Source organism: Monodelphis domestica, chromosome 1, assembly GCF_027887165.1.
Source record: "Monodelphis domestica isolate mMonDom1 chromosome 1, mMonDom1.pri, whole genome shotgun sequence".
NCBI classification, from domain to species: domain Eukaryota; kingdom Metazoa; phylum Chordata; class Mammalia; order Didelphimorphia; family Didelphidae; genus Monodelphis; species Monodelphis domestica.
In genome coordinates this window covers 206,050,971-206,065,259 of record NC_077227.1, presented here as the reverse complement: position 1 = coordinate 206,065,259, position 14,289 = coordinate 206,050,971, and the positions used below count along the sequence as shown (strand labels likewise).

The window sequence follows — 14,289 nt, the reverse complement described above, 5'->3', positions numbered from 1 at the left end:
ACACATTAAAAAGACTAGATTGTTGTCAGTATATAAATAAAAACTAAATTTAATAAAGTATACTAATAACAAAACTAACAAAAAGCACATGTGTATATACTAAAAAATACATTTGACAAAATTGAAACACTTGTCTCTATTTTTAAAACGCTAAAAATTTGGTGAATAAGTGGTCTTTACTTAATTTACTAACTAGAATCTAGAAGCAAGAGCTAACATAATGTGTTATGGTGAAAAGCCAGAGACCATTCCAATAAAATCAGGGGTAAAACAAAGATCCGTTATCATCACTGTCATTTGACCTTATCTGGTGTTTGTTAAATTCAAGTATAAAAAAATTGAAGAATGCATTAATATGCAACATGAAGTGAATGGTATAGCTTTTTGCGGATTGTTGAGAGGCAAGAGTAAGTATTCAGCAATACTGTCTTTGAATGAAGGCATTAAGAAGAACATCAGACTAAAGAACATTAAATTCTGCAAATAATGATTCCAAAAAAGAGAGTCTTTCTGTGTGTGCTGTACAGAAAGAACCTTTAGAGTTATCAGTAAATATTAAGCATCTATTATATGCAAGGAGACTGTGCTAAACACTAGGGATACAAAAGACAGGTGTAACTTTGTCTTTTAAGACAACTAGTATTTGCATTATTTTTTGATGCAAACAACAATAAAATTAGGCCTCTGTGAAGTCTATTATTTTTCTTGAACCTATTGGCTTCTAATTTCTTATGCATTTTTTATACTCTTTAATAAAAGAAATTCAATTTCTATTAGTTGCTTGCTTTGGACCTTCCCTTAATAAAACCTGAACTTGATTTCTGAAATTACTATATATTTTGCCTTCTTTATCTGTAAAAATAGGAGAATAGACTAGATGATACTTGAGATATATGTGTGCTCTGCTTATTAGAAATAGTAGAGACTTCTTTTTAGATAATCTTAATTTATATTTGTTATTCTAGAAGAAGGAACAGATAGAACTCACTATTAGTATTTTGTGTAAATCCAACTGCATGTTGAACATTTCTAACTATATGTCCTACCAGGTGCATATTATGTACATATTATTATATCTTTATCCCTCAACCTGCCACTGCTAAGTCTGTTATTCTTAGTAATTTCTCAATTTTATTAATGGAAATATCCTCTACCTGACTTAGACTTGAAATCTTCAGAGCCTCTTTGACTCCAGGGCCCTCTTTACTCCCACAGTCTTATCTCTAAGAGAATCCTGATTCAACATATGAAATGTCTTTTGCTTTCATTTCTTTTTTTCCCATTATCCCTACTTCTAACTTCTACTCTGGTTAAGATCCTCATTACTTCTTACCTAGATTTCTGTAATGCTTCTGAATTGATATCTCTGTCCACACTTTCCCCTCTGCCCCAAACCATATTATATACTACTTATAGATCCATTTTCCTTAAGCTCAGCTCTGATTGTAGCACTTTACTATCACAAAACATTCAAATTTTATCCCATAGGGAACAGCTGGATGGCTCATTGGATTGAGAGCCAGACCTAGAGATGGGAGATCCTAAGTTCAAATCTGGCCTCACATTTCCTAGCTATGTGACCCTGGGCAAGTCATTTAACCCCCATTGCCTAGCCCTTACCACTCTTCTCCCTTAGAACCAATACATAATATTGATTCCAAGACAGAAGGTAAGGATTTATTTTAAAAAAACAACAATAAACTTATCCATTGACCACTGAATAAAATTAATTCTCTTTAATATGGTATTCAAGATCTCACTAAATCTGGGTTCCTGATAGTCTTGTCTTTGTACCATCTTTCTTATAACTATGAAATTTACTGATTTCTTTTGTTAGACACTAAGGAACCTGTAATGTAGTTCAGGAAATCCATCATACATTTGTTCTGAAAAGTAGAAATCAATCAAAAAAGTTATTTTTTTATTAGTTTAGTTATTCAAGGTACATTGGGATCCAGATGATTTCATAGAGTCCATAGCTAAGAATTAATCTATAATTTAATCCAAGATGTAATTATTCTAGAGCAGAGATATCAGAGTCACAGTTCACAAGACTCCTGAGTGTCTCCAGGACCAGATTAAAATGTAAGTGGGAAATGTTTGGCAAAATGAGTAAAAATACAATAAAATATAATGTTATTTTGTGGTTTTCTAACTCAATGTGGGGCCTGCTGGGATACAGTTCTATTTGAGTTTGATTCCATTGGTCAAGAGGTGACCTCACGGAACCCTTCTGAGCAACTCTGTCTTCAGGGCATCAGAGTAGACTTCTTAAAGCAACTCCTGACAGGTATCATAAAGATTCAGGCTGACCAGTTGGTCAAGGAGATGAATTGAAACACAACTGAAAGAATAGTGTTAACTGGCACTGATACCAAATCCAGAAGCCTGCTCTAGTTCTGTAAGCTACTACTCCATCAGGTTCTAGTTTCCATAGTTTCCTTAAGAACAGTGATAGTAGGAACTCAAAGGAGTTCCTCTTATGATTTGTAATTCTAATTTCGTTTTTTTACCATCTATCTTAGAATCAATACTAAGTATCAGTAAGGGCTAGGCAATTGGGGTTAAGTGACTTGCCCAGGGTCACACAGTTGGGAAGTGTTTGTGGCCATATTTTAATCCAGACCTGGTATTCTCTCCTCTGAGCCACCCACATGCTCCATGTAATTCCAGTTTGAAATTTTGCATTTTTGTTTCTGTGTCCTGAAATGGAGAGCATTAAGTACAATGAAAAATATTTCTCTCTCATGATGTGCAAAATGGTGTGCAGAAGGTGGGGAAATTTTACATTTTAATATTTGCTTCTTTAATACACTAAGATGGCATAGCCACTGTGCTATCCTGTTTAAATTCTTTATTGATTAATTGATTTTCTCATTACTATCTGAGAAATTCAGGAGCCTTAATCCCCAACAAGACCTTGAGATCTCAAGTTACAAATTGTTCCTGTTATTTCAGGAATATTACTTTGCTTGCAAAGGATAAAGTAGGATTCCAGACAAGTGAATATGATACAGCTATTGATTTTATTTTGTACTAAGGACATGTGAGGCATTATGTCTAGGACTCTAATAACTCCCATTCTTCCTATTCTCTAACCTCAAGCATAGTTGCTATTGTAGAGGAAAAGCATGTTGGAGAATTGAATAAACTGAATCCAAGCAATTATATGGTATATAGATGCATTGGCTTTTTGAGGATAACTATTATATAAGGTCTTTAAGTGGAATCTACATGTATTTAATGTAGACACATTTTAAGCTTTTTTTTGGCCCTATCTCAGGAGTTAGGAGTGTCTTGTGTGAAAAACAGGAAGAAATTGACTAAAAATGTGACTTGCTCGAAAAAGCACAGTTCCTTTCTCCTAGATTTCGCTTCTCTCTTGGCTTTTTGACTGTTCTTTCCTGTTTTTCTACAAATTGTCTGTTCCTTGGTATCCTTTATTGGATCATCATCCATGTCCCATTCCTTAACCTTTGCTGTCCTTCAAGGCTTCATCTTGTTCCCTTTTCCATTCACTCTTCTCCTCAGTTCTCATCTTTATTCTCCTTCTCCCTTTCTTCTCTCCCTTTTTGCCATTCACAACAAATACCTTCTGAAGATCTCCACCAAATTAAGAAGGGGAAGAAAAAAGTCGGGGGATTTGGAGAAAACACTGTCAGATCACAGCAGGAATTTGATCTACTTGTGCCTTCCTAGTAGACATATGTGACTTGTTACCAACTGGTAACACAGTCTATAAAGTACTGGGCCTAGAGTCAGAAAGACCCGAGTTCAAATCCAGCCTCAGATAACTTAGCAGCTTTGTAGCCATGGACAAATCACTTAACCTCTGTTTACTTTGGTTTCCTCAACTGTAAAATGGGGATAAAAATAACAACTACCTCCAAAAGTTGCTGTGAGTATCACATGATAATATTTGCAAAAAGTGTTCAACACAATGCTGGCACATGATAGATGCTATATAAATGTTTACTCTCTTCCTTTGCTGATCCCCTATTCCTTTTCCTTTTTTATGTCCTCTTTTTTGTCTTTTTCTCTCTCCATTCTTTCTTCAAGAGTGGGAAGACTGGAAATTCTTGAACTTAACTGGAAAGGAAGGATTAGATAAGGAAAAACCATACCAGTCTAGACTGGGAGTGGGGGGAGGTGGGTTTAATAGAACTGCAGGAAGCTGAGCTTTTCAGCCTTTTAAAGTAGCAGAGATTGTTTCATTCTTTGTATTTATATCCACAGTACTTAGCATATAGTAGGAGCCTAGCAAACATTTGTTGGATAATAATTGTGATGTCTTAAAATATAGATTCAAGATAGGACCCTAGGAAAAATTTCAAGGTAAACTAACTTTGTATAATTTCTTCCTATCATTCTTTTTAAAGTCTCACTTCTATCTCCACTTTCCTGATTCCCTGATATTGAGTACACTCACACTGACTTTTGGCTTTTTAGGGTCTTGAACCTGTCCCAGGATTGTTATCTTCTAAGTGCCTCTTGGAGTGATATAAAAAAAATTTCTAGAAATTTTGAAATAATAGAAAATAATTCTTTGAGTCTGATATTATTAAAGAATGATGTGGCATTGATAGCACAAATGGAAATTTTAGTAAAAATATAATTAAATTGTATGTATATGTTAGTGATATATATTTAGTACACAAATGCAAAGTTATATTGATAGTGTACAAAAAATAAAATTTATTTTTATATCTTGATTTTCTCATAAAATGATTATTTCATGTATGAAATTTGAAAGCTCAATATTTACAAATTTAATTTACTTCAGGCTTCTTTACTTTTGTTACAAATCAAGAAACAAGGTATTATGTTAAGAAATCTATCAAATTTTAATATTTTTCCAAGTTAATGAAAAACCCAAATCTTGCGAATAGAAGAAAGCCTCCATGTTAGAATAAAACCAAAAAAGTTATGTTTTCACCACTTTTTTCCAATGGGAACAGATAGGATTTTGATATTTGAATGGGAGGCTGACATAGGACTCTTCCTATGGAGAATTCCTCCAACAAAGCACATCTTCATGAAGATATTCACATGCAGAAATATAAAAACAAACAGTCCTTGCCTTTAGGGAACTTGCATTCTATTTTGGGGACACAGCATATATGTTTTTAAGTAAAGACAAAATAATTTGAAGAGGAAGAGAAAACTTTGAGTTAGAGGTGATACCCTAGCTAAGTCTTGAATGAAATGAAAAAGGAGGAAGATCATTCTGGATATTAGAGCATGACTTGTGTTTATGGAATTGCATAGAGGGTAGAGATTGAATGTTAAATATAGGGAAGTGCTTATAGATAATTTTGGCTTGGAGGAAGAATTACATGAAAGGTACGGATGAGCTTAGAAAGGCAAGTTGGGGTTTTAAATGAAATACTAAATATTTTGGAGCTACTGAGAATTTTTGAGTGGAAGAATGACATGGTCAACCTATGACTTGAAAAGGTATTTTAGCAGTAATGTGCAGGATGAATTTGAAAAGGAATATACTAAATAAGGGAGACCAGTTAGTCTAAGCAAAGGATTATAAAGACTTAAAATAGGTGGGTGGCCATGTATAGATGAAAGAAGAGATACTAGTGGTGTCATAGAGATAAAATTGACAGAATGTGGCAACAGATTGGATGTGAATGGTGAAGGAGAAAGAATAGTCAAGGATGACTCCAAAGTTGCAAATTAGGTAACTGGAAGGCTAATGGTGCCTTTGATAAATAGGAAAATATTGAGGAAGAGTGGGTTTAGTTGGTAAGATAAGTTTTATTTTATACTTAGGTCAATGTTGAGGACCTCAGTAACAATGGGACATGTAGTTGGTATTTGGCAGTAGTTAAAAATGTGCAACCAAAATTCAGGAGAAAGATTAATATGGGATATATATAGTTTGAGGAGTCATGAACATAGAAATGATACCTTGAACATATAGGAGCTGATGAGATCACCAAGAGAATATAAAGAGAAGAAAGAAAAAGAGCCAGGCTAGAACCTTAAATCATATGGTTATGAGACAAGACATGAGTCATTATTCAGTAAAGGAAACTGAGAAGAAACAATTAACCACGTTAGAGTAAACCAGAAGAGAACAGTGTCATGGAAGCAAAAGGAAAGAGTAGATAACAGAATAAAAAACTATCAAGAATTCAAATAGAGGGGGAGCTAAGATGGCAGCTTAGTAGCAGGAACCTTCTGAATCTCCTTCCAACTGATCATTACAAAGTGTCTCAAAAGGACAGAAACCAAAATCGAACAAGTAAGGGGACTCTCCCACAGGATGCAGGCTTAAAGGTAGGCAGTGTTTGGGGATTCCCACACTATAAGTGAAAATGCACTTATCAAATGACAAGCTGATAACCCGTCTCCCACATCACCTACTGTGCTAGAATCAGAGTGAGGGCATAGGCAATCTCTTAATTCTTGGGGGCTGGCTGAAAGCACCACATATTTATCTCTGAGAGAAGTGCAAGGCCTTGCACTTCTGAGTGCAATCTGAGGCTGAAGAGCACAGAGCCTGGGCAGCAGAACATGGAGTTTGGCCAGAGACAGGGCTGAACACAGCCAAGGCAGCAGGGGCTGGAAAGATAGTCTCAGGGCAAAATCCTTTAAAGTGGGCTACACAAAGAATGTCATATTACCTGTCCTCACTCAGGCTTCTGACTGGAAAGGGAAAATACTACCAAGGCAAAGCCCTGAGAGACAGAAGCTAAGAAAGCAATCAGCATGCAGGAACCCCAATCCACTAGTGGCAAAAGGAACAAGCAGCAGCAAAAAAAACTCTTAATCCTGGATAATTTCTATGGAGAAAAAGAGCAAACTGCAGAAGCAACAGCAGAGAGTGCAAACAAGCAAACAGCCAAATTTTCAAAACAAAAAAAAATGGAAATTGGAAAAACTCAAGAAGGAAAAAAACCTCAAAAAGGAATTCAAGAACCAAGGAAGAAAAATGGAAAGAAAAGTGGGAGAAAAGAAATGAAAGTAATACAAAAAGAAAATAACAGCTTAAAAGACAAAATTGCCTATGTCAAAAAGAGGCATAGAAATCAAATGAAGTAATAAGCAAATTGGAGATCAGAATTGACCTGCTAGAAGCCAGGAAAAGCAGATTGGACCAAACTGAAAAGGAAAATCAAAAGGTCATAGCTGAAAATTGGTCTTTAAGGACTATAGTTAGGCAAGTAGAAGCTAATGATCTCACAAGACAGCAAGAATTGATAAAGTAAAATTAAAAGAATGAAAAAATAGAAGGAAACATGAAATATCTCATTGAAATAACAACTGACCTGGAAAATAGATCCAGGAGGGACAATTTGAGAATTATTGGTCTACCGGAAATCCTGGAACAAAATAAAAGCCATGACATTGTATTATAAGAAATTATCCAAGAAAACTGCCCTGATATTCTTGAACAAGAGGGCAAAATAGACATTGAAAGAATCCATTGATCACTCCCTACATTAAATCCCCAAAAGACAACTTCCAGGAATATTATAGCCAAATTCAAACATTTCCAGGCCAAGGAAAAAATATTGCAAAAAGCCAAAAAGAGACAATTCGGATATCAAGGAGCCCCAGTCAGGATTACATAGGATCTGGCAGCCTCCACACTAAAGGACTGCAAGGCATGGAATATGATATTCAGGAAGGCAAGAGAATTGGGTTTACAAACAAGAATCACCTAACCATCAAAACTGACTATATATATATTTTAGGGGAAAGTGTGGGCATTTAACAAAATAGGAGATTTCCAAGCATTCCTAAAGCAAAGACCAGAACTAAGTGGAAATTTTGATGTCCAAATACAAAATTTAAGAGAAACATGAAAAGGTAAATAAGAAGGGGGGGGGGGGATTTAAGGGCTTCAATAAGATAAAATTGTTAATATTTCTGTATGGAAAAACAATATTTGTAACTCTTAAAAATTGTTTTCATTATCATAGTAGATAGACGAATTATTCATAGCAGAGGTTGTTGTATTAAGTTGTTCAAGGTGCTATGTAAAAAAAAAATTGGTGAAGACCAAAACAAAGAGGATGGCACTAAGAAAAACTTGAAGGAAGAAGAAAAATAGGATAAATTATACCACATAAAGAGGCCAATGGGGAGGGGAAAGAATACTATTATAAGAAGGGGAAGAAGAGAATTGTTATAGGTAATACTTAAACCTTACTCTCAGTGGAATCAGTTCTGAGAGGGGAGAATAGCCAGATCTATATATTACCCTACAGGGAAGTTGAGAGGGAATAACAAAGTGGAGGAGTGGGGCAAGGAGTACTGAAAAGGGGTGTGTGTGTGTGTGTGTGTGTGTGTGTGTGTGTGTGTGTGTGTGTGTGTGTGTGATTAATAGACCTTAAAGAGAAATAAGAGGGGAATAACAAGGGGAGGGGGTAGGAAGGAAAGTAAAATATGGGGGGAGGGACTAATTAAAAGCAAAACACTGGTGTAGAAGGAAATAGTGAAAGAAGAAAGGCAGGACTAAAAGAGGAAATCAAAATGATGGGGAATACACAGGTGGTAATCATAACTCTGAATATGAATGGGATGAAGTCACCCATAAAAAAGAAGCAGATTGCAGAGTGGATTAAAAACCAAAATCCTACCATATGTTGTCTACAAGTAACACACAAGGCAGGTAGACACACACAGAGTAAAGGTAAGAGGCTAGAGCAGAATTCATTGGACATCAGCTGAGAAAAAGAAGGCAGAATTGCAATCATGATATCTGACAAAGCCAAAATAAAAATAGGTCTGATTAAAAGAGATGACATGGAAGATAATTACATCCTGATAAAAGGTAGTATAGATAATGAGGAAACATCAGTATTCAACATGTATGTACCAAATAGTATAGCATCCAGATTTTTAAAGGAGAAACTAGTAAAAACTAAACTAGTGGAAAACCTGAACCTTCCTCTATCAAGATCTAGATAAATCAAACTAAAAAATAAATAAGAAAGAAGTAAGAGATATGAATGAAATATTAGGAAAATAGATATATGGGGAAAAATAAATAGAGATAAAAAGGAATACACTTTCTTTTAAGCAGCACATGGTACATTCACAAAATTGACCATGTATTAGGGCACAAAAATATGCAGAAAAGCAAAAATAATAAATGCAACTTTTTCAGATCACAATGCAATAAAAATTATAATTAGTAAGGTGCATGGAGAGACAAATCAAAAATTAATTGGAAATTAAGAAATTCTCCAAAATTGGTTAGTTAGAGATCAAATCATAGAAATAATTAATGATTTCATTGAAGAGAATAACAATGAGAAAACAATATATCAAAATTTTGGGGATACTGCAAGAGCAGTACTCACAGGAAAATTTATATCTCCAAGTGCCCATATTAACCAAAAAGAGAAAGAGGAGATTAATGAATTTGGCACACAACTAAAAAAAAAACTAGGAAAAGGACAAATTAAAAACCCTCAGATAAAAAACAAATTGGAAATTCTAAAAATCAAGGGAAAATTAATAAAACTGAGAGTAAAAGAAATATCAAACTAATTAATAAGACTAGGAGCTGGTATTTAAAAAAATAAAATAAAGTATTGGTTAATCTAGTTAAGAAAAAGAAGAGAACCAAATTAACAGTATCATGAATGAATAGGATGACCTCACCTCCAATAAAGAAGAAATTAAGGTAGTTATTAAGAACTATTTTGCCCAATTATATGGCAATCTAGGTGAAATGGATGAATATTTTTAAAAAGTATAAGTTGATTAGATTAACAGAAGATGAAATAAAATACTTAAATAATTCCATACCAGAAAAAAGAAATTGAACAAGCCACCAAAGAACTCTGTAAGAAAAATCACCATGGCCAGATGTATTCACAAGTGAATTCTATCAAACACTTAAAGATCAATTAATCTCAATACTCTACAAACTGTTTGATAAAATAGCCAAAGAAGGAATCTTGCCAAATTCTTTTTATGATACAAATATGTTACTGATTCCCAAGCCAGGGAGACCAAAAACAGGAGGAAAACTATAGACCAATCTCCTTAATTAACATGGATGCAAGAATATAAAATAAAATAAAATACTAGCTAAAAGACTGCAACAAGTTATCACAAGAATTATTCACTATGACCAGGTGGGATTTACACCAGGAATTCAAGGATGGTTAATATTAGGAAAATCATCCACAGAGTTGATCATATCAGTAACCAAACCAACAGAAATCACATGATTATCTCAGTAGATGAAGAAAAAAAACCCTTTGACAAAATACAACACCCATTCCTCTTGAAAACAGTAGAAAATACAGTAATAGAAGGGCCTTTCCTCAAAATATTAAGCAGTATTTATTTAAAAACATCAGCAAGTATCATCTGCAATGGGGATACATTAGATGCCTTCCCAGTAAGAACAGGAGTGAAGCAGGGATTGGATACCCATTATCACCACTACTATTTAATATTGTTGTAGAAATGCTAGCAGTAGCAATTAGAGAAGAAAAATAAATTGAAGGGATCAAAATAGGCAATGAGGAAACTAACTAGCATTCTTTCCAGATGATATGATGGTCTACTTAGAGTATCCTAGAAAATCAACTAAAAAGCTAGTAGAAATACTCAAATAACTTTAGCAAAGTTGCAGAGTATGAAATAAACTCACATAAATCATCAGCATTCCTGTATATTGCCAACAAAACCCAGAAGCAAGTGTTAGAAAGAGAAACTCCATTTAAAATCACTCTAGACAAGATAAAATACCTGGGAAGCTACTTGCCAAGACAAATTCAGGAATTATATAAACATAATTACAAAACACTCTTCACACAAATAAAACTATATCCAAACAATTGGAAAAAATATCAGTTGCTGATGGGTAGGATAGCTAATATAATAAAAATGACAATGCTACCTAAATTAATTTACTTATTCAGTGCTATACCTATAAAACTACCAAAACACTTTTTTTTGGTAGAATTAGAAAAAAAATATTATAAAGTTCTGAAAGAACAAAAGATCAAGAATATCAAGGGAAATAATGAAAAAATGTGAAGGATGGAGGTCTAACTTTACCAGATTTCAAACTGTACCTTAAAGCAATGATCATTAAAATTATATGGTACTGGCTTAGAAACAGAAGAGTGGCTCAATGGAATAGACTTGCAGTAAGTGACTGTAGCAAGCTAGTATTTGATAAACCTAAAGATCCCAGCTTTGGGGATTAGAACCCACTCTTTGACAAAAAACTGCTGTGAGAATTGGAAAATAGTACAGGAGAAATTAAACTGAGATAAACATCTTACACCCTATACCAAGATTAACTCAGTAAATGGTGTTATAAATGACTTAAATATAAAGAGGGAAAACATAAACAAATTAGGTGACCATAGAATAGTATATCTGTCAGATCTATGGGACAGGAAGGAATTTAAGATCAAGTAGGAAATAGAGAAACACTACAAAATGTAAAATGCATAATTTTTATTAAATTTAAAATTTTCTGTACAAATAAAATCAATGCAACCAAAATTTCAACAAATTTGGGAAGCAACAAATTGTGGGAAAAATTTTATAACAAAAACCTGACAAAGGTCTCATTTCTCAAATTTATAAGGAGCTAAGTCAATTGTACAAAAAAATCAAGCCATTCCCCAATTGACAAATGGTCAAGGGACATGGATAGAAAGTTTTCAGAAAAGGAAATAAAAACTATCAGTAAGCCATGAAAAAAGTGTTCTAAATCTTTCATAATTAGAGAGATACAAATCAAAACAAAGCTGAGGTACCACCTCACACTTGGCAGATTGGCCAATATTACAGTAAAGGAAAATAACAAATGTTGAAAGAGTTGTGGTAAAATCTGTACACTAATGCATTGCTGGTAGAGTTGTGAATTAATCCAGCTATTCTGGAGGGCAATTTGGAATTATGCGCAAAGGGATTTAAAAGAATACATACCTTTGATCTAGTCATACCAAGGGGTTTATACCCCAAAGACATAATAAGGGAAAATATTTGTATAAAAAAATTCATAGCCGCACTCTTTGTAGTGGTAAAAATTTGGAAAAAGAGGGGGTGTCCCTTGATTGGGGAATATGATATTGCAGTATATGATAGTGATGGAATACTATTATGCCAAAAGGATTGATGATCTGGAAGCTTTCCATATGAACTGGGAGAACCTCAATGAACTGATGCAGAGTGAATTGAGCAGAAACAGAAGAACATCGTACAGAGAAAGTAAAACATTGTGGAACAATCCAATGTAATGGACTTTGCTACTAGTAGTAATGCAACAAGCCAGGATACTCCTGAAGGACTTATGTAAAAGAATGTTATCCACATTGAGAGAAAGAACTATAGGGGTAGAAATGCAAAAGCAAAACGTATGACATCATTTATCACATGTATATATGGTTGGGTATGTGATTTGGGGTTTAGGCCTTTAAAAAATTGCTCTATAGCAAAAATGAATAATATGGAAATAGATATCAAGTGACAACATTTGTATAACCCAATGGAATTGCTTGTTGGCTCTGGGAGGGAAGATGGAAGAAGGGAGGGAAAGAAAATGAATCATATTAAAATGGAAAAATATCTTTAAGCAAAATATAAATAAAATTTTAAAAATTCAAATTGAATAAGACCTGAGAAATGGACATGAAATTTAATCATTAAGAGATCATTGCTAAAGTTGGAAAGAATGGTTTTATTTGAGAAAGGGATTTGGAAGTCAGGTAGAAAGACATTGAGATATGAGCATGAAGTTAGGGATTTGAGAATAGACCATTATTTCTAGAAGTTTGGCTATGATAGAACTATTATGAAAATGACAAGGTAAAGTGAAAGATTTTTCTTGTTTTTGTCTTTTAAAGGAAGGGGGAAAGACTTGGGAAGTTTTGTAGCCAGCATCTTCACAATACTACTGAAAATTTACCTGAATTCAGACAAATGTAGCTACCTGTTAACAAGTTGAAAAGTGGGATTGGAGCAAAAGAGAGGTCCCTAGGATGAGCTGTTTGGATGAGACTATAAGGAATTATTTATTATAACTTCTTGAGCCAAGAAATTATACATTTAGGTTCTTACCACAGTTGAGTTTAGGATGGATTAGAATATCCCTTTATTAGAAAAGGAACACCAGTCTGGAAACAAAGAGAAAGGTACAAAGTTTTTGCAGAAGGTACAGATAGAGATAAAGTAAGCCCCTGAAAACTAGAAGTTTTACCCTAATGGGGAAAAAATAGAAATGAGAGCAATGAAGAAATTTTAAAAGAAACCACAAAGTCAGAACATCAAATGAATCTTCAGCCAGTATTTTTGACAGTTGGCAAGTGTTAACCTGAGAAGTGAACAAAATTTGAAAAGTAAAACAAAGGATAAAGGTGTAGAAAACTTCATAGAGAAGGAAAAGTACTATGTATTAAAACCAAATTTCTTATGGAGAAGGGAGAAAAGTTGAAATTTTAAACTAGAGTATTTAAGAGGAGGTAAGAAAAGGGGAGTTACCAAATGTGATAGAAAAAGGAGGGCCCAGGAAACATATTCTCTCATTAGATTTGATGATGAGGCACTTGCTTAATACCCACTATACTCAGAGGAAAAGTAGGTTTAAGAATCAGAATAGATGTGATTACTCATGTCATATAAGAGAAAAGAACAGTAGTTGACTCTCTCTAGGATAGACACTGAAAGAATGTGACTTTATATGACTATAAAGAACAGCCCTGAGAATATTGGGTATAAGCAGAATTTTGTTTTTGGTTTGTTTGGTTTTTTTTTTTTTTGAGTTTTTTTTAGGGCGGGGGTTGTTTGGGGGGTTTTTAAGGAAAGATTTTAAAAAGGAAGTAATGGTCTCTTGAGACCTTTGGGACCTATTTGTGGACCAAATCTGTGAGTTAATCTAATCTAAAGAAATAAAAATATTTTCATTATTAAGATCAATGAGAATGTCTGTTGGAACATTTTTATTCAAATTAAATTATGGAGGAAAATCAAATGATGTATCTATTGTTCTCTTGCTTCCTTATAGAATTGAAGCAGTTTTATATTTATTGTTGGCTTACTCAGTGTTTTGTTTTGTCTTGTTTTTTATGTATATGGATTTAGCTTCTTACAAACGTGTTTGACAACAGCATCAAGACTTTTGGAGTAATTGAGAGTGACCCTTTTGACTGGGAGAAGAGTGGAACTGATGGCTCCCTAACAACAACCACAACTTCCACAACCCCTCAGTTACACACTCGCCTAACACCTGCTGCAATCGGGTATGTCCTGAATAGTTCATTCCCAGTGTGTCTCCCACAAACCATTCAG

General features: G+C 34.1%; 1 protein-coding gene across 4 annotated transcripts in view; it reads left to right on the top strand.

Moving 5' to 3' along the window:
* TTBK2 (tau tubulin kinase 2) overlaps positions 1 to 14,289 on the top strand; it is a 256,669-nt gene that overhangs the window by 183,466 nt on the left and 58,914 nt on the right. For all 4 annotated transcript variants that reach the window (XM_056810340.1, XM_056810339.1, XM_056810338.1 and 1 more), the window contains one exon: positions 14,083 to 14,240. In XM_056810340.1, the coding sequence (XP_056666318.1) occupies positions 14,083 to 14,240 (158 nt within the window). The remainder of the gene's footprint in view (positions 1 to 14,082; positions 14,241 to 14,289) is intronic.